The sequence below is a fragment of the Moschus berezovskii genome, chromosome 17, assembly GCF_049115385.1.
Source record: "Moschus berezovskii isolate FMDL1 chromosome 17, NW_MosBer_1.0, whole genome shotgun sequence".
Taxonomy (NCBI): Eukaryota; Metazoa; Chordata; class Mammalia; order Artiodactyla; family Moschidae; genus Moschus; species Moschus berezovskii.
In genome coordinates this window covers 55,391,922-55,416,381 of record NC_142476.1, presented here as the reverse complement: position 1 = coordinate 55,416,381, position 24,460 = coordinate 55,391,922, and the positions used below count along the sequence as shown (strand labels likewise).

Here is a 24,460-nt window from a genome sequence, read left to right as displayed (position 1 = left end):
CGGGCCGCAGGCCCCGCCCCGCGCGGTATATAGTAAAGGTAGGGCGCGCGCCCCAGCCAATTTCTCGACTCGTGGCGGACTGCTGGCGTTTGTCCGCCCTTCCTTCTGACTTTCTCCTGTCCCTGCCTGTTTCTGCAGAGGTCACAGGAGGCGGGGGCCGTACACGCGTCCCTGGTGGCTGCGGGAGCGGCATCTGCGGGCCCGAACTCCCCACCCCCGCCAAGGGCAAGAGGAGCGCGTAGCGGACCAAAGAGAGCCCGCGAGCGGCCGCGCGCCCACCAATAGTTGCGGGGCTCGGAGCCGCCCAGCGTGCGCGGCCCCTCCCTCCTCCCTCCGCCCCCGCCCCCGCCGCCGCCGCCTACCCCGCCTGCCGCTCCTGACTCTGCTTCTCCGCCGCGCGTCTGGCACTCAGAGAGCCGCAGCGCCAGCGGCGGGTGCAGCCAGCGGAGAGCCAGGCCGGGAACGCCGAGCGGCAGCCCGGGAGGACGCGAGGGCGCGCGCCGCAGTCACCCAGCTTCAGTCCCTGCGGCAGCTGCTGACCCGCCACCATGGCCCGCGGAAAAGCCAAGGAGGAGGGCAGCTGGAAGAAATTCATCTGGAACTCGGAGAAGAAGGAGTTTTTGGGCAGGACCGGCGGCAGCTGGTGTAAGTACGGGGTCCGCAGCTCTTGCCCCCCTAGCGCCCTGTGTTTCCGGGTAGGCGCATCCCCCGCGCAGGCTCTGCGGACCGCTCGGCGCGCTCCGCGCTGGCGAGGGCGCAGCGGGCTCGGGTGGTGAGCGCTGCTCGGACTGCGCTGGCCCGGGCTTGCCATCCCTGTGCGGAATGCGGAGTCCCTGGGATAGGCGGGGCGGGGATGGGGGCTCGCCAGGTAGAGCGTTATGTGGACTGTGGCGGTCTCGGTCAGCTGTAGTCTGAGCATCACTGGAGCCCTTCCGTCCTGGGAACGGTCCGGCGGTGGGAGAGTTGATCTGTCTCTCCCATACAGTCGTGTCCCAAGTCCTTAAAAATGAAATCTGAGGCTCTGAGAAAACCGCAGGAAGGAAATCGGATCTAATGCAGGAGAGTTTGTGTATTATAGCACCTTTCTTCTAGTCTAAATGTGTACTTCAGAAGGCGGGGGTGGGGGGCGGCGGTGACAGAATCCATACACTGCAGTATTTCGTATCGAGACCTGGAATCTCCCCACCGATGACCTACCCTGGAGTCATCACAGCCCAGAAACGGCCCTGGAAGCTCTATGTCAGGACTCCGTTTCTAAGCCTTGGCCCCCAAACATGGCAAAGTCGGTTTGTTTTCAGTGTCTACGGAGAGAGGCAGAATCGGTGCCTGGGTGTAAGAAATAAATAGCATAAAGGCAGAAACAGGTCATCTTACAAGATTTTGGGTAGCCTGTTGCTTGGTTGGATAGATTTTTTTTTTTCCGTTGCAAATTAGATACCTTACTTGTCTACCACCTCTCTACACGGGAAGGGTGACTTTTTTTTTTTTTTGTAAGGTCATTTTGAAGGGCAGAGTTGTAGGCAAATCTGAATATGAGTCGTGACTGCGGAAGAGAGAGGGAAGGAGGGAGGGAACTCCCCCCTCCTGCATCACTGCCCCCTCCTTCTCTAATATCATCATCACCATCGCCGACACCACTAGCACCGCCGCTGCAGCCACTGAGGGAGCCCTGGGTAGGTGCTGATGTGGTTCTTCTGATTGGAAGGCTCAGTGAGCATCGGCAGGAGAATGAGTCAGGGAAATAGCGCTTGGCTGACATTTTGAAATGGAAGAACCTGGAACGTACGATTTTTGTAGAGGGGAAAAAAAAAGCAGCCTGTAATGGGTCTCTCTTGATTGAAAAGTAAAGGGTTAATAATGCATCACACTTCAAGGTTAGTCAAGGTGAAATCTTATCCCATACCTATGGTTCTTAGCATAGGTATCCCTGAGCATGTTGAATGCAGGTCTTTAAGGCGATGGCTTGCAGCTTGTATTTTATATTTTATTTTGGGAAGACTGTATTCTTCAGTGGGGTTACTGCCATACTTTCTCATGCAGAATGATAAGCTCTCTGTGTTTTCTTAACGTGGAAGGGAAGGCCTGGAGAATTCAGGGTGTTTGTGGAGTGAACAGCTCCCAGCCTGGGCCATCTCCTAGCGACTCTTGGTAACTTGAGTGAGGTCTGAGGGGTGCGCTGCAGGATGGGCCCCTTTCTCCCAGATTCACTGGAGGTTCCTACCACGATGATCTGACCGCAGCTTCGTCAGGGGCTAGGGGCTGCATCGACTCTAGGCATATTGTAAAATTGCCCCTCTAGTGTTTTTCCCTCTCATAAAACATCTTTCTTTCCTCATTCCAATTCCAGAATAATATTTGTTTTAGAGGGTAAGCCAGTATGGAACGACTTGTTCTGTAAACTGACAGCACCTCCATATGAGAGAAAGAGTGTGTGTGTTGATATTTGTGCCTTGATACTACATCCAGCAGTGCCGATACACTGATTCATGAATGCAGACATGAGTACTGATGTTTATGGTTCATCTTTCTTTCCATTTTCCAAGGTGCAGGTGAGGTGCTGGGCTAAAAAATCCAGGTTTTTTTTGCAGTAGTGTGCCTACTCCTTTCTGGCCAGATAAGAAATGACAGCGCCTCTCATAGACAGAGAAGGCGGCAGCAGCCGTGTCTTCCTGTGGAGAAAATGCCACCTTTCTAGTCCTGGGCCCAACATGGATGCCCTTGAGACCAGGGCAGGTTGCCCTTGGTTCAGTTCTGCTTGTAGGTAGATTTTCACCAAGATGGACGCAAGAGCCTCGCCTGTCACCTGCTGGAGAGAGTGTAGCGCGCACATTGCCCAGTGCTGTCTTCCTTTTTGTTAATACAGGCGTTGGTAGGTGTTTATGTTGATCGCTGGGCCCAGATGCCATTTTCCCTTCTGCATATGACCTTTTGAAGGGTATTCTTTTTTTTTAATTGGAATAATTCTGTATTGCTTATGTATTTTTTTTAAAGGAAGAGCTATTGCTTCAAAAGGAAAAAAAAAAAGTGTCTAAAGTGTACCCTCTGCGCCACCCTGTCAGGTCGGTACAGTATATCTGGTTTTTCTTTTTAAGCCAGCATATCGGCACCCAGTGCCTACGCCCCACCACACCTGCATTGCCCACTCTAACCAGGTGACCCGACAGCACCAACGGGGGAGACTGTGCTCAGTAACATCTCAGCACAAAAGTGGAGAACCCCTCAATTCCCGGAGGGTACAGTGTTGGGCAGATAGGGGAGGCTGTATGTCCTGAAATTGAATCAGTGTGCTTGCAAAATGAGTTGTTTTTCCCCAGTCATACTTGTATTTTAAATCAAATTGTAGCCTCAATTCTGTACCTCCTCCTGTCATTAGAATCAGGTATCTGGAGCCCCAGAAATGAGTGTTAAACGTTTCTGTGGTTAGGCTGTAAGCGCCTAGGGTGGGGGCAGCAGAGAACCGCGTTGACCATGTTACACCAGCTCCTGCACCTCTTAGGAGCGTTCACTGGAAAATTTTTCCAGATCTCTTGACGTCACAGCCTTGCCATTTGCCTACTGCTGCCTGGATACAGAATGCAGCACTTAACTCTTGTCCTGCGGAGAGGCATGGATTGAGCTGGGCAGCTGTAGTTCTGGATTGTGCAGTCTTTTCATTTCTTCTTATCTTGGCATGGGTCTTTGCCCATTTCCTTCTTTTCTTTTTTTTGTTTTTAAATGGAGAAGAAAAATGATTGTGGTGAAGCATTTTTCGTATGGTTTTATGTGGATTTTGCTTATTTTAACAACTCTAGAGTATCATTTCCCCTGAACTATTTGTCGCTGATAAAAAAGTTGAGCTTTGAAGTATACACAGAAGGCAAACCTGGCTAATTCCAGCCACAGTGAACCCACTCCCTCCTGACCTCCTTCACGCACATATACACACACTTCAATAATACTTTTGTTCTGTTGCTTTTTCCCAAGGACCCCAGCTTTTACTGGGAGATCTGAGTGTTTTGAGAAGTAACTTAAGGCTCCTTTGTACAGTCATGTTTCAGACTTGATAACCCTGTTCCCACTGCTGCCTTCACGTTGAGTGTTTGGCTGGCACAGGGCTGCCTGGCGATGCCTAGTACAGCCTGTTACTATGCGGCTAATCTGGGAGATAATCCCTGTAAACTGGTAACTGATACCCTCATTCCAGTCCATGGGCTTCAAGGTTTGTTTTTTGGGTTTTTGGTTTTGGTTTTTTGTTGTTTTTTTTCTCTTTTTTTGCTTTTGCAGCTATTTTGGCTTCCATTCTGTTATCCTGTGAACTATGGGAAGAAGAGAAGTCAGTTTTACCAGTCCTTAATCTGAGTCCAGTCAGAAGATGAAATAAAAATTTCTACTTGCCATTTTACCATAGCAGTTCCTTCTTTTTTCTTTTCTCTCCCCTTGTTTGGTGCCCCTGAAAGGAAAGACAGTGTACTTGGTCAGGGGAGCTTCACCAGCTTGCTCAGCATTCATCACTCTTTCTCAGCATAAATACTCACGGGCATTCGAATGTTTGGAGAAGCATCAGGGCCTAGATTGTAGTGTTGGAATGTCAAAGGATAAGCAAGCAAAGGAAACATCATTCTCTAAGGGAATATATTGTCATATTTGAAAGGCATTGCATAAGCACACAAACACAGCCCTAGGTTTTATTGATGATCTTCATGACAGTTTTTTTTAAATTTAGAGAATAAAATTATTTCCTAAAGAATTTTAGTTCTCGTTGAATATTCATCCTACCCTTAAACATCCTTCAACACAGATACAGTATAACGGAGGACTCACTGTCCCCCTGTTTTTACCCCACAGTCGGGGAGTCTGGGAGTGAGGTGCAGACTCTTGAACAAAATTGGGAAAGGAGACTCTGAAGACACAGGTTAGAGGGGAAGCCAAGAAGGAAATCCATTCATCTCTGACAAGGTTCGCCCTGCATTCTGAGCACGGGACTGCTTCATAGCCTTTTTTATTTTTGTCTGTTCTCTTTGCAGTTAAGATCCTTCTGTTCTACGTAATTTTCTATGGCTGCCTGGCGGGCATCTTCATCGGAACCATCCAAGTGATGCTGCTCACCATCAGTGAATTTAAGCCCACGTATCAGGACCGAGTGGCCCCACCAGGTAAAATGAATGTAAATATGTTCAATTTTCTTCTGGAGGTAAAAAGGAGGGTCACTTTTTCAACTGATGTAACACTTCTACCAACAATAGTTGTATTATCTGAGCACATTCTTCTGAACATTTGTCTGTCACGTGGTTGTAAAGCCAGCCTGGGAAGGAAAAATGGGGACTGTGTCTCTGGCAGCCAGCTCTCCTCCCTGCATTGCAGGCAGTGCTGCTGGGGTTGCAGACATCTTACTTTCCCAGCTCTGCTGGGAGGGAAAAGAGCCCTGGTCCTTTATCCAGTCTGGTGCTCACCTGCTCTGTGACTCCTGACCAGAGTCAGGAGCCTTGCTCCCATCGTCCCTCACACCCAAGGGGTTGGTTAGTGGGCTTGTTATGGGGCCTTTCCAGCTCACACACATATTTTTCACTTGCTTGAGGGGACTATGACTCAGATAAATCCTTTAAAAAACCACTTTGGCTCTTGTTTTTAAAGGTTAACTTATTTTTAGGGATGATGAGAAGCTCTGAAATGGCCACCAACTCTCAGGGAGGGGAGCCCTGACTTCAGGAGTCCATTCTTTCACCTGTTCTTGACGGGCAGCTTTACCTTCAACAAGGCACACTCTCTTTATTCCTCTATTTATGCCTGTTTGTTTAATAGGCATCTTATTTACTGGCTTTCTGGGCCCCCTTTGCAGGTTAAGTAGCTGTCTCCTTCAGCTCTGAAAACTTGAGGCCACAAAGAGCTTATCATTGAGAAATGCAGGCTGCCACACGAGTGCCCTGCTGTGTTGTGAATGCAGTCACTGGGGAGTGACCTGCCCTGTAGGCGTGTGTATCCTCACCGGTCACTAAACCCTGGGGAGTCCCACTGCCCTTTTGCCTGACACTGACACAAGGACGAGACCGCAGAGCCAGCACACTATCCTGTTAGTGATTGTACTGTCTGGCTAGTCTAAAAGTCATTGTCAGGAGGACCTCCAGAGAGGAAATGTTGCATAACTTCCGGGTTCTCGCATGGTCCGTGACCTTGAGGCTGCCACCAGGGGTGGCGGTGACGTGTCCCGTCTCCCCTGTCCCCGGGCAACGGTTTACTAACAACTGTATGGAGGTGACAGTCTCCAGGCTGTCTTCATGGGTCTGAGTGACCTTGATCAAGTGTGGCTGCCAGTCACAAGCTTGTCTTGTCCACCTCCTCCTTGGGCCTGAGAAGGACTCTCCGAAGAAAGTCTTCAGAATATGGAGGTGGAAAACACTTTTTGCTAGCCCCAAGTCAAATAGTCCTCTACTGTAAGAAAAATCCTAAATATTTCCAGATAAATTTAGATATAGGGGATTTTGGAAGTGACAAAAAGGGAACTTGTAAGTATATAAAATGACTTAAACCTGCTAAATAAGTCACCGTTTGTGACAACTGTTTCCTCAAAGAGTTGGGTCTATGGAAAGGTTGAGGCAAGAATTCTGGTTTGTATAGAGAAACGTAGGATCTTAAGTAAACATGTTGGACACTGGCTTTTGTGACAGTAAAGCATGGTGTGTCTTTTCATGTTCATGTCTGCTTCAGCTTTTATGATAGCGTTAGTAGTCATAATTCTGAATTTATGTAGACTTTTTTTTTTTTGCCTTTTAAAAACTAATTTTCAATCATGATGCCATTTTCTAACAATTCTTATACTCAAGGTGACCCCAAAGTCAAGCATTTTCTTTAATTTCCTAAAGAAAATTTCCAGTTTAAAAACTGGCCCTTGCGTATTTAACCTTTGTGGAGTCAATCCGTAATAAAATTAAAAGTATTCTTCATGTTCTCTGCAGAAAGGGAAGTTTCACTTTCAAAAAGAAATAGTCAAAGAGCCAGACCTTTGAAGTAAGGGCTTACAAATGACCTTGCATTTCTCTCCCTCCCCTTCCTTCCAGCCCCTTCCTAAAAGACATGTTCTGAGTACCTATATTTAGTGTCCTCACAGCAGTTGGACTGACCTGACAAACAGTCACTTCTCCAAAGGAATGCCGGTGGCTCATCTTGGAAATATGCATTCCTGCCCTTTGGTCTGAGTCACAGGAAGAGTCCTCCTCAGCCCTCCATCCCACCCCCTTCCACAGCCCCCCAGTTCTTTTGTCATTTCGCTGCCTCTCCTTTTCCTCACCCAGCATCTTGCCAGGAGAGGCTCGGCCAAGGTTCCTTTTACAAACCTCGCCTTTTCAAGGGACATAACATTCATTTGAAAGTGATAGTGGCCTTTGAGCGGGGTGGCCAGGTCGTCTGAGCACTCGCTGCCGAGAATCGAGAAGCAAAGCCTGTGGACTCGCCCTGAATGCTCTGAGGGACCCTTCCGGGCTCTCTTTAACACATCTTAAGAATTTATATTTTTGGTAGGCAATAACTGTTTCTTCAGGCCACAGACTGAAGGACTGTGTAGAAACACTGGCAAATTTTTTGACTTCGAACTAATATCTTTAAACCTCTGTTTTCATGACCATTAAAGGGGGAAAAGTGTATACTTAAGTCAAATGAACCTAGAAAGTGTGAAAGAGGTGGTCTGTCATTGAAAGACGTAAAGACTTATTAATGTTGTTATTAGCTGAACTTGAGTCATGAGGACAAACCTGACCAGACTGAGGTTTGACTGCCCTTTTCACACTGGAATACCTTGTCATCAGATCTCTTCTAAATAACATGTGTGAATGTGGCCAAATTAAGCAGTGGCAATTGTACAGAACATTTGCATCTGCTTGTCTGTAATACTGGACAAGCTGCGGGGCTAAACACAAAAGTCTTAGGGCAAGGAATAAATCTTTAAATAGGAGAAAAATGTAGGGAAAAAATAGATAATGTACAGTTTCTTGCCCTGACTAGTTGTGGCCATTAGTGGTTATATTATTCCTTACAAAGTCGTGTTGCTGTGTGATATTGAGACAGAAGTGCCTACTCAGCCTGGAAGGCAAGGGCTGCTGAGATTTTATGTTGAAACATATTAATTTGCTATTTTGGTGGGTCAAAAAATGATTACCTGTTGGCAGTTTCATGTTGTGTAACCTAAATGTGAGAACAGCTCCTGAGGTCACAAGCCATGACACGTAAGTTCCCAATAAAACTGACCTGAAAAGGACAAGCAGGGGCTGTGGAGCTGGACACAATCCCACCATTCCACACAGTACTTAACCTCACTAAGCCTCAGTTTTCTCATCTATAAAATGGGGGTTAAGGATTAAAAAAGATACTACATATATGTAAAGTGAATAGTACTTTAGAGTCACAAACCTCATGGCACTAGGAAAATGGTGGCTTAACAGGTACCTCTATTTTTTATAGCCCTGTCATTTCACTGGAAGCAGAGTGTCGTCTTTTTGGATATTGGATTTAGTATTTCCAGCCTTTGGATAATATAACATGGATGTTTTGTATACTTAGATTTTCATTGGTTGGGAAGATCCCCTGGAGAAGGGAATGGCAACCCACTCCAGAATTCCTGCCTGGGAAATCCCATGGACAAAGGAGCCTGATGGACTACAGTCCATGAGGTCACAAAGAGTCGGGTAGGACTTAACAACTAAACAACAAAAGGATCTTAGCTTTCCATGGAGAGTGGGAGAATCTGGGTTAGGAAACGTGTTTAAGAAAAGTGATTAAGTACATTTAAGTGACATCATGTTGGTCCTACTCTCTCCCTCTAAAATACCCCCACTTTTGGGTTCACCCCTGCCAAGCTTTCCTCCCTGGGGAACCCTCTTAAGAAAATCCTCAGCAGTGGTCAGTGGCATCTCTTCTCACATGTTAAGGGTGTTGGGTCTGGAGAGAGACGCAGTTGTCAGCGTGTGGGAGAGGGCAGCAGGCACACCCACATGCCCACACACACGCGCGCACACGAACGTTCACTGTGCACGCCCCTGGTTTGACCCTGCACTTTTTGCTGCCTGGCCAGTGGTGTAAGGGAAAAGTCTTCCCTTCCATTCCTATTCCACTGTGCCCTGCACTCACAGAGCCACGGGGAGATGAAATGAAGGTCACTGTGTGTTAGTCAGGGGGTCCTGGAGATTCCCAGCCGCCTTGCTTCCTGGTGAGCAGGTATGAATGTGTACTCTTCCTCTTAAGTTGTGGGTAGGTTTTTGTTTTGTTTTGATGTAAAGACGGCTCAGTGTAGGAAGAATTCATTTTAAAAGGCTCATATTTTCAGTGAGATGGTAGCCAGCATTGAGGCAGGGGAATAGGGTGGGTGGAGACCAGCAGACCACACTGCCCCCACCAGCAGGCTCCACTTCACCTTGATTGGGAAACATCTTGTTAAGGCATTGGAATTCCAATCTCATTGTAATTCCAGTGATTTCTTGAGAAGTCATTATGTCAGTCTCAGAATTCCCTTTTTTTTTTTTCTTTCCAAACTATATCACACTGTATTTAGTCTCTTTCACTTAAATTTCAAAAGGGGGAATTGGACATATTTGGCTTTCTTATACTTTGGGGGAATTATTACTTCAGAGTGCTAGCAAGATGTTTTTCTGCTATTTTGTTAGATTCCATTGATCTGTGAGCTTATATGATAAACATCTGATGCCCTCCAGGCCCCGCCTGGCACTCAGTTCCCTCACCTGCCTCTCCTCCCTCCCCCAAATGGGTCCTGCCAGCCTGCTCCTGGAGTCTGAGGCTATGGATGAGTTGGCATTGGTGGCACTAGGATTTCCAGGGGCACCTACCCAGACTCATAGTTTGGTAAAGGGTTGAGGACCGCAGATACTAGGTTCCCTTCCTCAGTGAGCCTAGCTCTTTGGCCTTCACAACTTACCCACCCAGGGTGCTTTTTCTTCCAGTCTAAAGATAAAGGTATGATTAATCATGTCAGCTCAGGTGCACAGGAAGCCTGTGCACTGATTAACTTAAAAATATTCTTGGAATCACAGGGAAAAAAATGCATCTTACTTCATATGCTCATTTTAGATGGCTGAGCAGAGCAGAGACCTCTGGTGAATAGAACCAGGTAACAAATTTCATGCAGAGGTGGAGGTGGGAGTGGGGAGATGAATCTGAATCTTCATATAGGGCTTTTCCACTGCTCTCTCTTGAGGGAAGGGCTTGGGGAAGGTGGTAGTGGAAAGAACATCACCCTCACAGCCTCCATTTCTACCTCCATGTCTATGGTAAAATACTGTGGGTTGCACTTGATGTCTGTGCTCGTTCTGTGCTCTCATTCTAGAAATCTCAGGACCCCATGGCTCATCTGACAGACGAGATGAGAGAAGCTGGGAGGATGAAGGGGAAATGGGGAGGTATCACCTAGTGGCTTCCAACAAGAAAAGTATCTTTCCCCACATAACATGCATGAGTAGACATCATCAGATATCCTGTGCAATGTGGTGTCTTCTTTTAGGATATTGGTCACTTAGCAAATTTTGTATCTAAAATCAAAATACTGTGTGTGCTTGTTCATCAGTTTGAAAAAAGCATCATTAATATGGTAGATTTGACTGTTTATAGTTTTCCATTATAAAAGTGGTTATCATTTATTTTACTGAGAACAAGCATGATAATGAGCTATACAAGATATTAAAGCTATGTCCCTGTGAAATTCCATGTGTGTCTAAGATAGAGCTGTTGAATTAAATATCACTAATTCTCTCTGCTCACCTAAAGATGATTATACAACTATAGGGAAAAAAATATCTGATGATATAGGGTAATTCCATAAATGGAGAAGAGCCTTCAATCAATGTGCATGCCATTTAACTTAGGAGAAAAGATTTCCATACACTGAGGGTTATTGAACACCCAAATAGGCTGTAGAGAAAGTCCAGCAACCCATCTTTCTCAGACTTTTCAAAGAGAGCAGCTTCTTGAGATTCTTGAGGGCTGGGGAGGGTGGAGATGTGAACCAGCCCAGAGGCAGGGGGATTGACTTCAGCTGATCCCAGGCCACAGTCAAAAGCGAATCAGAGGCAGAAGGTGAGGTTTAGGCGACTGGTTTCCGGAAAGTACAGTAGCATCTTTTTTCCTGTGCGCTCATTGTATTTTTGTTAGGTAGATTGATATTAATCCTGCATAGGTAAAATAAAAATTAAAAGCAACAATCAAAACCCATAAATATCCTAGTGGCATTTAAAGGGGGAATATGTGTGTGCGTGCACCCAGTAGTGTCTCTTTGTGACCCCATGAACTGTGCTCCTCCATGCTCCTCTATCCGTGGAATTTTCCAGGCAAGAATACTGGAGTGGGCGGCCATTTCCTCCTCCAGGGAATCTTCCTGACTCAGGGATCAAACCCGCATCTCCTGCCTATCCTGCATTGGCAGGCAGGTTTTTTTTTTTACCACTGAGCCACCAGGGAAGCCCATGTATGTGTGTATTTATGTGTACCTAGATTTGTATGACAGTGTGTATGAAACCACGTTCCCAGTTGTTTGTTTTTTTTTTGAATGGAAAATTACTTTTCTACTTGGAATGTTCAGGAGACGAGTATGTATGTAGTGTGTGCAAGGCTGCCTTTATAAAAAGCACTTTTTTGTCTTCTGGAGGTTTCTGTGGAAAGTGATTCCTGTTTAGGGTATTTGGCCTAGTAATTTATTCGTTGTAATAAATGACAGGCACAAGCAGCTGTACTTTTGGAATTCCCTTTGAGTAACTTTGCAAGGTTAAAATGAATGCATTCTAGTTTAAGTACTTCAGACTCATAAGTAGATGGAGAAATTATAAGCTTGCTACATTATAAACCTAATTGGAAGCAAAATACTTTTCTTAATGAACAGTCTTTCTTTTCTCTTTCCTTTCCCCTCCTCTTTTACTTTCCCCTGACCCCTCCTGCTATGAACCCTACGAAAGTCCATGGTGATGTGTTTTCCTTATTTGTTTTTCAAGAAATGGGGAACCAAGGAGAGGTCAATGTAATTCAAAGTCAAGTGTAAAACCAAAAGTTTTTTTGTTTTGTTTTTTAATTATTTTAACTTCAAATCTTATGTGAAGTTGACATACTAATTAAAAACCTAATATTAAAGCTTCACATATCCAGATTCTCATTTCAGTCCTTTAGGTGACTCTATTTGATAATAGTCTGTAATTTATGGCAATTGATCAATTGAGGGCTAAGCTGTCCAGAGCTTTGTGTGGTTCGTGTAGGTTCAAGTTCAAAAGACTGGAGAAGCAGAAGGTTAGGTCTGTTTCCTGGAATATAATTTGAAACTGCAAGTCAGTGATTGGGTGTCCTGCTGTCTTTGGCCTCTGAGAGTTACTATTGCAAACAAAGCTTGTCCTTATCCAGAGCTATAACTAACAATCGGAAGGAGTGAGCATTGTGGAGAGGGACAGCTGAAGGGATTTGTGTAGTCCTTGGAGAGGGTCATGGTTGAGAAATTTGCTTATGGACTCAAGATGACTCTGCGATCCGATCACCTGTAGCCTGCCAGGCTCCTCTGTCCTTGGAATTCTCCAGACCAGAATACGGGAGCAGATAGCTGTTTTCCTTCTCCAGGGGATATTCCCGACCCAGGGATCGAACCCAGGTCTCCCTCATTGCAGGCAGATTCTTTACCATCCGAAACACCAAGGAAGCCCCAAGAAAATAAAGAAGTTGCCAAATCCAATTCTATCCCTTTTTATCCCAGACTAATGGGAAATTAGTCTGATAATATAAATGGTTTAAAGGATTTAGATACAAGGTCAAGGGTCCTTCATCTTCTTCTTTTGAGTATCTAATTGCTTTAGAGAAATTATTAGGAATTTTCCTAATGGTTTAGAGAAAATCTCATCAGAGAACTCTCCTAATTAAGATTATCCAGAACAGAACAGTCCAGGGGATTGCTCTCTGATAGCTTCCAGGAAGAGAAATTCTCAGGTTAGCAGATTCTAGACAAAGAAAAGAGAAGAGGCAGAGGTGGTGGGTGATAGAGTGAGGGGCCTTCCAGAAATATGAGGAAGGGGAGCTGAAGAACATACCAAGGAGGTGAGAGCCACACTTGACTCTGGGGTGGCCTTCTGGATATTTGTGTATTATGTATGTGTATGCTCCCATAGGTTCGGGTTTAGAGAGAGAAGCTGATTGCATGACCTCAACTCAAATGGTTCATATTTTTCTGGAAGGAACATTTAGATCAGAAGTTGGGTGTCTTAAAAGGATAGTCACTAAGGCTTATGTTAGTTATACCTTCTATGATCGTGCAGACTCCAGAGGGAAGGTTTCACCTATAGAAGAGAGCGAGACGTGGCTGCACTCCCCGTGGGTTGGTGTTTTGTTCCCGGGCTCCATCTGCCAACTTTGGCCCAAGGTCTTATACAGCTGGGCAACTCACAGGATGGCAAGACCCAAAGCTTACCTGTCCATTTCACCTCTTACATCCTTGGTTTCATCAGTGATGTTTCTCCGTGCAGAACACAGAGATTCTTCAAGTGTGTTTGATCTGCATGTCTCTCATATGGTAACATACAGGCTTGATCGTAAGCCAAACTCTCTGAAGGATTTGGGCTCTTGGAAATTGGTGGATACAAGACCCGTGGTGTATAACTCTTTTCCGAGCAAGTCGTGCCATTGTGCATGTAATAATAATACCTGTATTTTCATTAATCAGATCATAGATGACTAACAGCAGCATTTCTAATAAGAATCGCTGGTGTGCAGACTCGATCACTTGCTCTGCATGATGTTGCAGGAGTGAGGGGGAACCAGGTTTGCTAAAGTAATTGTGGTGATAGAAATGGATTAGCCTTGGATGCTACCAAGGTGGTCTACTCTTTCCCAGTACATTATTTAAAAAAAAAAAAAAGAGGGTCATTCGTACAAGTCTCTGGATAGGCATGAATTTGGTTTTCACCAGAGCTCTCAGGCTGCTGAAGAACTCACTAGCTGTGCCCTTTTGGTAGTAAAGAACCAGAGCACTGAGTGAAAGGAGCCGATGCTTTGGGGTCTCACACGTGTCACCTGGTCTGTTTAATAGTGGGGACCCTGCACTCGGCATTGAGAGGGAAAGGACAGCTCTCTGCAGAACCCCTTCTCTTCTTGCTCTCCTTTTTTCTCTGGGAGAACCGGAGAAGTGCATCACTCCTACTCAGACACACAGACACCCCCGGGGAGGTAGAATAGCCAGGGAAGAGAAATGCAGCCAGAAAGTGCAGGGCAGATTGCTGGGGAGGAGAGCGGAAGCTGGGCTAGAGGGAACACTGACCCGGGTGACCCTCACCTCGCCACTTAGATGCTACCATGTTTGCTCTCAGCATGACGTTTCGAACTGTTGGGTGAGATGCTCCAAATCTCACGCCAGGCTCATGGACGTTCTGTTAGTGTTTTGCGTTTTTGCTGTGTCACCGCTCTGCAGAGAGACCGTGGCTGCCGTGACTGACTGATCACGCTGATGTTCTTGCAGTCAGCCAGCAGGTTCTTCCCCACCTCCTTCCTTCCTGAAGTTGAGGGGAGACCGCCCCTTGTCTTCTGACAGTCGGTCTCATCTCCTTCATCTGTCCACTGCTCTCCTGCCCCTCTCTTTCCCAAACCTGGAAACACTGTTGAACCCTGTGCACATAGATCTTAGTCCATTTCTGCCCACCCCCTTGCAGGCACACAGAATACCTGACACATTCAGCCGCATTTGCCTGAGTTCTCTGTGCGCCCTGTGAGGGCCTTTCTCCTCAGTGCCCCCCGCCCCCAGAGAACAGTGACTGTCCCTCGAGGCTCCTCTGTTCCCTCCTGACTCCAGGATTAGGAGAACGTCCCCTCACCCCAAGTTCTGTGAAACCTCTAGCTCTGGGCCTGCCTCTGCTCTTCCCAGGTCCAGGGAAGTCACCTTGATTTAGATGTCTTGTTACAATGCAAACCAGCAACGACCCTCCCTCCTAGACTTTCTGCATGTTGGTGGGAGGAGCTCTGTCTACTGCCCTAGCTCAGGCAGGCAGTCCCCGTGGCAGTCTGTTTGTTTATATTTGCATGTATCTATCATCTTTATCATGTGGCCTCTTTTTGTACTATAAATAATCACAGTGCCAATTTTCTAAGTTAATAATGTGTCAACAGAAAAACATTTTTTAGAGTATATTTAAATTGCTTAATCATATGATTTTCTATGGTTTGTGAGCCTCATAAAAAATGTTTTAATTGTAGTAACCTTTGTTTTTAATGGAAGAGTCTTTTCCTGCTTCTTCCCTTTTAGTGTCATTTTTATCACCGTTGACACTCCTCCTCCCCCCAGAAATTCTTCAGTTTCTCCATTATCCTTTCTGAGATGACTCTTAATGTCACTCGTAGCTTGTCTTGGGCACCCTCTCTGCCTGGCTGCAGACCCTCATGTTCCCTGTCTTCATCATGTCCATGCCTCTAGGTAACTGCAGGCACAGAATAACTTGCCCATTCAGCCCTGAGCTCTCCCCAGCCTCATTATTTAATTACTTTTGAAGCACAAAGCCATCGTTAATGATGAGGAAAAATAACGGGTCATTTAGCCCAGACCCTACTGAAACCTGGTCTGAAGCCTCACAAATGGTGTTGCTTAAATGGGCTTCCCTTGTGGCTCAGTTGGTAAAGAATCTGCCTGCAATGCAGGAGAACATGGTTCGATTCCTGGGTCGGGAAGATCTCCTGGAAAAGGAAATGGCAGCCCACTCCAGTATTCTTACCTGGAGAATCCCATGGACAGAGGAGCCTGGCAGACTATAGTCCATGGAGTTGCAAGAGTCAGACATGACTTAGTGACTAAACCACCAAATGGTTACTACCCTCTGGTTATCACTTCTGCTTTAATGAGGTCATTAAGTCAGGACTGCCACACCCAGGTTCTCATCCTCTACAGCAGTAGTTCTCAAACCAAGGGTGCTTAAGGATCTCTTCAAGCTTGGTAAGCAGAGATTCCCACGTTGCACTCTTAGAGATGGGGATTTGGCAGGTCCCCAGCACCGCCAGCAAGACTAAACATTTAATAAGCCCCTAAGCGAGGGCTTCCCTGGTGGCTCAGAGGTTAAAGCATCTGCCTGCAATGCAGGAGACCTGGGATTGATCCCTGGGTCGGGAAGATCCCCTGGAGAAGGAAATGGCAACCCACTCCAGTATTCTTGCCTGGAGAATCCAATGGACGGAAGAGCCTGGTGGGCTACAGTCCACGGGGTCGCAAAGAGTCAGACACTACTGAGCGACTTCACTTTCACTTTCTAAGCGAGAGCGATGGAGTTTACCCTGAAAGACTGTGATGATGAGGCTCCTTCTGTGCCCAACACCAAGAGGGCAAATCTGGGACTGGGGATTCATATAGTGTTGGTAGATTAACAAATAAAAATACAGGATGCCCAATTAAATGTGAACTTAAGGTAAACCATGAGTAATTTTTTGTGTATGTCCCCAGTTTTACATAAGACATACTTGTAGAAAACATTATTCATGGTTTATCTGAAATTAAAGTTTAACTGTGCATTTTATATTTTATCTGGCAGTCCTGGAATAGAATGCTGTTGTGATTGACTGTCCAGTCGCTATGAGACAGTGCTGTGTAGCATTGCTCAAATGTCTTATCTAGGAAGTCATGTAATGGCAGAGGCTTTTAGAAGTTAAAGAATCTAAAAAGTCCATTAAAGAGTGGAAATCCAAGGTATACATACTTTGGTTTTTACCCTGTCTGGCACTTGACTTGCTCAGAATGTTTGGAATGGAAAGTCGGAGAAGCACATAAATTCCATATTCCTCCAGTTTAGGTTAAAAGATTCATATGTCTCTATTGAGTAGTCTTAAGTCTGCAGTTTTCAGTGGTCATAAGTTCATTGATTAAAAGGAATATGGAGGAAGACCTCTGTGCTCAGTCTTATGTGCAGTTAGGGAAGGAAGAACCATCTGCATGAGATGCTGGCTTGCAATGCATTTTTTTTTTTTTTTAACTTGGGCACAAAGGAAGACTGGAAAGAGAACAGGCTTTAGAGTACAGCATGCCTGGGTTGGAATTCTGGTTCCACCACTTCCTCTGTGACTTTGGGTCAGGTACTTAACCTTTCTGTGCAAGAACTGTTTCATTCATAAAACAGAGATATGCCTATCATGATATGTTGCTGGGGAACTTATATGCTATCTGATATTAAGACACAGTCATTGGTACTTATGTACTTAACCTAAATGCCAGAGAAAGGATTTCACATGAGAATTTAACCCAGTTTATTTTTTTTTATTTTTGGCTTCACACTGCAGCACGTGGGACCTTAGTTCCCTGATCAGGAATTGAATCCACACCCCCTGCATTGGAAGGTGGAGTCTTAACCACTGGACCCACTGGGGAAGTCTCATAAGCCTTTCTTTTTAGCTAGAATGCATTAGGAAAATATGTTTTACCTGTGAAGAGTCTGCTTCTGCAGTATCTTGGTTGACTCATGATTTCTTTTTAGCCAGAATGCATTAGCAAAGTATGTTTTACACGTGGAGAGCCTGCAGTATCATGGTTGATTGCCTTCCCACTCATGATTTTCTCTGTTTTTCTAACCTTCTACCTGGTCTAGGATTAACACAGATTCCTCAGATCCAAAAGACTGAAATTTCCTTTCGTCCTAATGATCCCAAGAGCTATATGACATATGTGGATAACATAGATAATTTCCTGAAGAAGTACAGAGATTCAGCCCAGAAGGATGATATGATTTTTGAAGATTGTGGCAGTAAGTAGACATGTTTTGGATGATTGTGATTGGTTAATTCTGATCTCCTGTTTCTATTTGTTATTTAATGATTGAAAGATCCTCCTGAAGTATTTAAAAGATTAACTCTGACTATATTGAAAGGAACTGTTTGGTTTTTTAAAGCAGAAAGACTTTATCGGTTAGGCTTGGATACAGTGAAACTGTATAGCTGCAAGTGTTACTTTAACCCCTATTTGAAAGGTGTTTTTGAACACTGCCAGGCATCTCTGTAGACCATATTACAATTCTGATCCTCCTACATACATTGCTTTTTAGAAACATAATTGCTTATATTTCCAGATTTCTGCCCCGCTCCCTTCCCCCAATCCCCTGGCCCCTACAGAAGAGTTCATAGGACCTTCTCTCACCCAAATGACCCTTTGGTGTGATTAGCTATAGCCACATTGAACTGATGGAGGAGGGTTTATGGTCAGGGTATATTTTAGAGACCCTGGCCAGGATGGATAATGAAATATGTATTGGGCAGCTAAGCATCTGGATAAGGGAATGCCTGATGAACATAAAGAATAGCTCTTAGTTTCATTAAGCCATCGACACAAAACACATCCTCCCCATTGCTCCCTAGAGTATGAATTTCCCAGATTTGTTATCATACCTGTCACAAATAAGATGCTGCTGTGAGTTACTCAGTGATAATCAGTTTTTCTAATTCCATTCAACTCCAGTTCTTTATATGGCAGATGGTTGTGTAATATGGGGTAAATTGTCGTTTTAAGTTATTTTGAAAGGATTTAGTAATTTAAAAGAAACATCTTCATGAAATTTTTCTCATTTGAATTTAAATGAGATTTTCATCTTACTTTATAATAATTAAATGGCCCATATGATAGAGTGAATCACTTTTCAGGAGATGGACTGAATTGAGGTACTTTACTATTGGAAGGGAAAATAGTTAATTTGTGGACTTAAAAAAATATATATATAATATTATATAATATATATTATATATATTTTTAAGTACATATGTATACATACACATACATAATTTATGGTATTTGCATCAATTTCCTGCAGAATGCTTTAACTTTGAATTCTATTTTCATTTATTTTTTCCTAAGGAAGGCTTTCAATTTAAAACACACAGCTATCAATTTTCTCCATCGAACAAATGCTTATAAGAACTCACTGTTAAAAGGCAAAAACTCAAAAAAATTTTTTTCAAACCTTGAATGGTGGTTGAGAAGGAAAAATAGTTCTTTCCTGTTCACTTTTTACTGTTTAACATGTTCATTAGCAGCATAGCTCTAAGAAATCTCAACCAAGAAACTTCTAGTTCTGAAAATTACTGGCAGTCCTTTTAATTTGTGTTCTAATTATAACATCCCCATTACAGAGCTAAGCTGATGATGACCTGTGCAAACAATGCTACTCATGAAGAGAGATCCAATTTCCTTTCAGTCTTCTAAACAGCAGAGTCATCCATTATTTAAAGGAAGAGAAATATTGTCAGAGAGCAGACATCATGTGCTTGCTCATCAAGCACTATAGAGTACTATGACGTTTTGGTGTGGGGTCAGGTACTGGCTAGTGCGTTTGGTAAAAATACCTTTTTAAGGTCAGTGGAGGGATGAGAGATGGCGTGCTGGAAATCTTTCCTTAATTCAGGTGATACAGTAACTGCAGGGTAGCCCTGTCTGTGAATCAGTCATTGTGACAGCAAAGAGAGCCCTGTCCTATGTCAGTAATGCTCAGGGAATTGTCAGTACAATGTGAAAATGGCATTTGCATTTTCAGATGTGCCCAGTGAACTCAAAGATCGAGGAGAATTTAACAACGAACAAGGAGAGCGAAAAGTCTGCAGGTTCAAGCTTGAATGGCTGGGAAATTGCTCTGGAGTAAATGATGAAACTTACGGCTACAAAGAGGGCAAACCATGTGTCATTATAAAGCTCAACCGAGTTCTGGGCTTCAAACCTAAGGCAAGTAATATTTTAAATCACAGAATTTCAATGAGCCATTCACACTTACATGTAGTCCTTAACTGGTATGAGAAGAAGAGACTATAATGAGTTTTTGAAGGATCCTCAGTGACAGTTTTAAAGCCCCATCAGTAGAGTAACATTGAAAACCTCTGTAGCCATCTTGAAATTCTTAGAGTTAGGTCATTAATCTTATTTCCTAAAGTTAGAGAAGTCCTGTGTGGCAGAGTCAAATTCTGACATCAGTCCAGTGGCCCTGTTCTGTATTTTTATAATGTAATGGTATAAACTCTTTAAAAGTAAAAAGGGAAACAGGTATCTCTAAGTTTAAAACCTACCTGCCTGTACAGTCAGACTCTGGTTTTGGTACTCTAGGGGCCACAGTATTTAAAAGAAAAAGTATCTGGTAATTTGAAAAAAATGATCTGATCATCAGAAAAAAACTTTGTTTTTACTGAACAAAGATTTAATTGCAAAATTAGTTGAATACTAGGTTGAACTTTTATAACAATGCCACTGGCTTTTGCCATTATTGCAGCCCATAAAAGGTAAGTATTCCTGGAGATCACCAAAAAATGGCAAGTTGCCTCCATTCACCATTTAGTGGGATGATAGTAATTCTTTAGAAGGAAAAATTGTATTGGTGTTACCTCTGCTTTTATAAAATTGCTAAGTTCATTCTCTCCCTCGGATCATGAATTTAAAAATGCCATCCTTTTCTCTTAAGCATGCATTCTTCCATAAGGTTTCTTGCATTTGCACATGTGAACATCACCGTTAAGAGGGTAGTTTTTGGTTCAGAAAGGAATTAACTGCAGTATACAGAGTTATATGAACAGACTGACTTCATTCTGGAATCTGGCTCTTTTGTTCATCAACTTTCTGTTATATGCTATTTTTTCCCCACAATGTTACCCATGAATAATATTTTTAAGAAGTCAATGTAGAGATGAAAAGTTTTATTACCATAACTGAAGGATGTATCAAAACTCCCTCACTGCCACAGAAGGGAAAAAGATGAGTGTGTAGATGGCTGGCTGATTTGATGGACTGCCCACAGAAATTTATGTATCGCTCAACAGAATTTTAAATCTTCTTTCCACTTAGACTAGGATGGTGGTGGTTTAGTCACTCAGTCATGAGCAACTCTGCAACCCCATGGACCTCTATGGGATTTACCAGGCAAGAATACTGGAGTGGGTTGCCATTTCCTTCTCCAGGAGATCTTCCTGACCCAGGGATCAAACTCAGGTCTCCTGCATTGCAGGTAGATTTTTTTTTTTACTGATTGAGCCACCAGGGAAGTCTAGACTAGGATATAATGGAAGAAAAAGGGTGAAAGCCATTACATCACACACAGAGTTGATGTTCATATTGCTAGGAAGCTCTTCACCAAGATAAACCAGCTATTTAGCAGTGAAAGGAATTGGTGTAGTGTGTCCCAAGGACTAATCATGATCTTTGCTTTTTGGATCTTTTTGGTAATTTTGGTAATTTCTCTTTATAGATGCTGAATGATATTTGTCCCCCACAGAGGAAGTACTTCTAGTCTGTTATGATTCATATCTCTTCCCATATTTATAAAGATATTCTGTTAAAGTTATGAATTCAGCTACTCTTACTTTTCAGTCTACCCCCCCAAGCCCCCCTGCTTTGGACTCACCTTGGTTACCCATCACCACTTTCTGACTAGCACCCCATCCCAAATCCCAAACTCTTGTTGTTGCCATTATAGAGATTGTAGAACTCCACGTCTTACTTCATGTACCTGTTTCCTCCTCCCTGAAGATAGATTGCAGTAACTACTTTGTTAGTAAACATTTTCTTGATATATTTTAAAGATAAATCTATTGCTGGCAGAAAGTTCCAAGAGAGTTACATCTAGATGATCATCTTTTTGTATTCCAAAACAAAGAATAGTACCCAAAAGTCCCTTACTGATACAGAAAATTGTCCCTTTTATCTAACTCAGATTAGACTGTGTTTACATCTCATGTCAAGATTCATGCCCTGCCGATGTAGGTAGGCAAGTGGCTGTATTCCAGGGAGTAGACATTCCTCACACGTCTTATGAGGTGGATTTGAGCCAGGGATGTAGGAGGTTAGGCCCTGGATATTTCACTTCAGCCGTAACTTTCAAAGTGTACTGTGGGTCCCTTCAATGGGTTCACCCCTTTATGAGACCCCTTCATTTAGTGCCACCTTTATCTGTTTTATATGCTGTAATTTCCTAAGAAAACTGGGACTTAAATGACAGTGCGTCTACTGGAGATTTAAAAAAGGAAAGCTTACTTGAAGAAGGCATGCTTGAAGGAGAAGGATGGTATTATTTATTCATGGCTCGGGAGGAAAGCCCAGTTTTATAAAAACAGCAATGTCAACCCACCTTTCCATCTAATTTTAATCTTAGCAAATGAGAAGAGAGGATTATTTCTGAGTTGGCTGTTACTTTTCAGTGTTCTTGAATAGAGCGCATAATGGGTTACCATTAGAAGTTCCACTTAGAACAAAACTTGGGCATTTATTTTCAAGAAAATTAATGACCTTTCCTAGATTGGTTAGGGCAGTCATTCATTCTGCTGTCCTCAAGTGTTTGGTTATTATTTCAGCTGACAAAAGTGTACTTGTTTGGGCTACAAGTTTTAGTTTTCTTTTTCAGAAATAAAAAAATTATTTACAGACTTACTGACCAACATGGGTTTTATTTTTAGCCTCCCAAGAATGAGTCCTTGGAGACTTACCCAGTGATGAAGTATAATCCGTATGTCCTGCCTGTTCAGTGCACTGGCAAGGTAAGGAGATCTTCTGAGTTACTGAGGGTGGGTGGGGGAGAGGGGAGAATAAATGAGATGGTTTTAAATTAGAGGTAAAGTTTTAGCATGGAAATAATCAACACTGCTTCCAGGAATTAGTCTCAGTCAATGGAGTTGTAGGTACACTGGGTAAAACTTAACAAAACCATAAGATGTAACAAGAATAAAACTGTCAGTTTCTCCACTGGAACAAGAAACAAATTTAATCAGTTTGGATCCTGGTTTAAAGATCTGAGAGGTGAACTAGCCCACACAAATGTTTCTCTAGCCCACATGTTGTGTTAAAAACTTGAGGCGAACATTTTTTTTCCAATTGACAATTTTACACTGAAAAGTTGTTTCTTGTTTTTCTTTAAAAAAATAAAAACATGAAGGTAAACATCGATGTGTATTTCCTTTAAGTAGAATAAAAGGAATCTCCAAACGGTCCAATTTTATGTTGGCACCAAGAAAGGAAATGGACACAAGAAAATGGAAGGCAAATAGTTAAACTTTCAGAGATAATGTCATTGAGAAATATCCAGTGGACCCATACTGAAGAGCTTCTGACGTTCATTGTTGGCTCTATTTCTCGAAAGCTGTGTTAGCTTGAAGAAATGCTTAATTGGCCTCTGCTGCAGCTTCCCATTTGTACAGTGAGCAAAGTCTCCTTCGACGACCATTTCTCAAGGCTGCTGTGGATTAGGCTGCATATGTGTCAAATACAGTATACGTTAGATGTGTTACATCCTCAGTGTTTAATGTTCACCTCCTCCTAGAAGGGGTTTGAGCTGGCATCTTAGAGGATGACTGATGGTGTTCTAGCAGACAGCTTTGTGGGACTGACAGTCTCATTTGTATGTGAGTACAAATAGTGATTCCCAGGATATGAACCATTAAAATCTCATTCCCTCTCTGGTTTTTTAGCGAGACGAAGATAAGGAAAAAGTTGGAAGCATAGAGTACTTTGGACTGGGCGGCTACCCTGGTTTCCCTCTGCAATATTATCCCTACTACGGCAAGCTCCTGCAGCCCAAGTACCTGCAGCCTCTCCTGGCCGTGCAGTTCACCAACCTCACCATGGACACTGAAATCCGCATAGAGTGTAAGGCGTATGGTGAGAACATTGGGTACAGTGAGAAAGACCGTTTTCAGGGACGCTTTGATGTAAAAATTGAAGTTAAGAGCTGATCACAAGCACACATCTTTCCCACTAGCCATTTTAAAAAGTTAAAAAAAAAAAAAGATACAAAAACCTACTAGTCTTGAACAAACTGTCATACGTATGGGACCTACACTTAATCTATATGCTTTACACTAGCTTTCTGCATTTAATAGGTTAGAATGTAAATTTAAAGTGTAGCAATAGCAACAAAATATTTATTCTACTGTAAATGACAAAAGAAAAAATAAAAATTGAGCCTTGGGACGTGCCCATTTTTACTGTAAATTATGATTCCATAACTGACTTGTAGTAAGCAGTGTTTCCGACCCCTAAGTATTGCTGCCTCGTGTATTTTATTTAGTGTACAGAACTCTAGTGCACACTCTGGTCATTTTTCAAGCCATGTTTTATCGTATCCGTTTTCTACTTTATGTGAGCAAGGTTTGCTGTCCAAGGTGTAAATATTCAATGGGAATAAAACTGGCATGGTACTTTTTTTTTTTTTTCTCTTTGGGTTTGGCTCTTTCAAATATAACGGCCCATCGATGAGCATTTTTAACACACTCCATAGTCTTTTCCTGTGGTGTTAGGTCTTCTTTATTTTTTTTTTCCCTGGGTCTGGGTGGGGGGTGGGGTGGGCTGTCATGGGGGAACTGCCCTTTAAATTTTAAGTGACACTATGGAAACACACACAGAGGTGATGGGTTGTGTTGTGCTTTGTACTGAATGCCGTCTTGACTTCTCTTTCCCCGTCCTCCGGTCCGTTCTGAAACTGTGGGTGAGACCTGGAGTGCCCATCACTTTCTAGTGATAGGGCCGATTAATTTGCTTTGTACA

The 24,460-nt window shown here is 43.5% G+C and overlaps 1 protein-coding gene and 1 non-coding gene across 2 annotated transcripts; both read left to right on the top strand.

Moving 5' to 3' along the window:
• The first annotated feature begins 407 nt into the window (after positions 1–407).
• Positions 408–23,746, top strand: ATP1B1 (ATPase Na+/K+ transporting subunit beta 1). The gene is made up of 6 exons (XM_055419697.2): positions 408–645; positions 5,004–5,132; positions 17,550–17,705; positions 19,482–19,666; positions 22,378–22,458; positions 23,386–23,746. Exons 1-6 carry the CDS (start codon positions 549–551, stop codon positions 23,647–23,649), a joined length of 912 nt encoding a protein of 303 aa, XP_055275672.1. The 5' UTR covers positions 408–548; the 3' UTR covers positions 23,650–23,746.
• Positions 13,705–13,838, top strand: LOC129551856 (small nucleolar RNA SNORA66). The gene has a single exon (XR_008685165.1). It is a non-coding gene; the product is annotated as a small nucleolar RNA SNORA66 (small nucleolar RNA).
• Positions 23,747–24,460: the final 714 nt, after the last annotated feature.

What these genes read in the sequence shown, in the direction of transcription:
- ATP1B1 (XM_055419697.2), top strand. Translation starts at nt 549, where the DNA reads ATGGCCCGCGGAAAAGCCAAGGAGGAGGGCAGCTGGAAGAAATTCATC. An exon ending in GATTTTTGAAGATTGTGGCA is followed by an intron (nt 17,706 to 19,481) that starts GTAAGTAGACAT and finishes TTGCATTTTCAG; the next exon opens with ATGTGCCCAGTGAACTCAAA. An exon ending in TTCTGGGCTTCAAACCTAAG is followed by an intron (nt 19,667 to 22,377) that starts GCAAGTAATATT and finishes TTTTATTTTTAG; the next exon opens with CCTCCCAAGAATGAGTCCTT.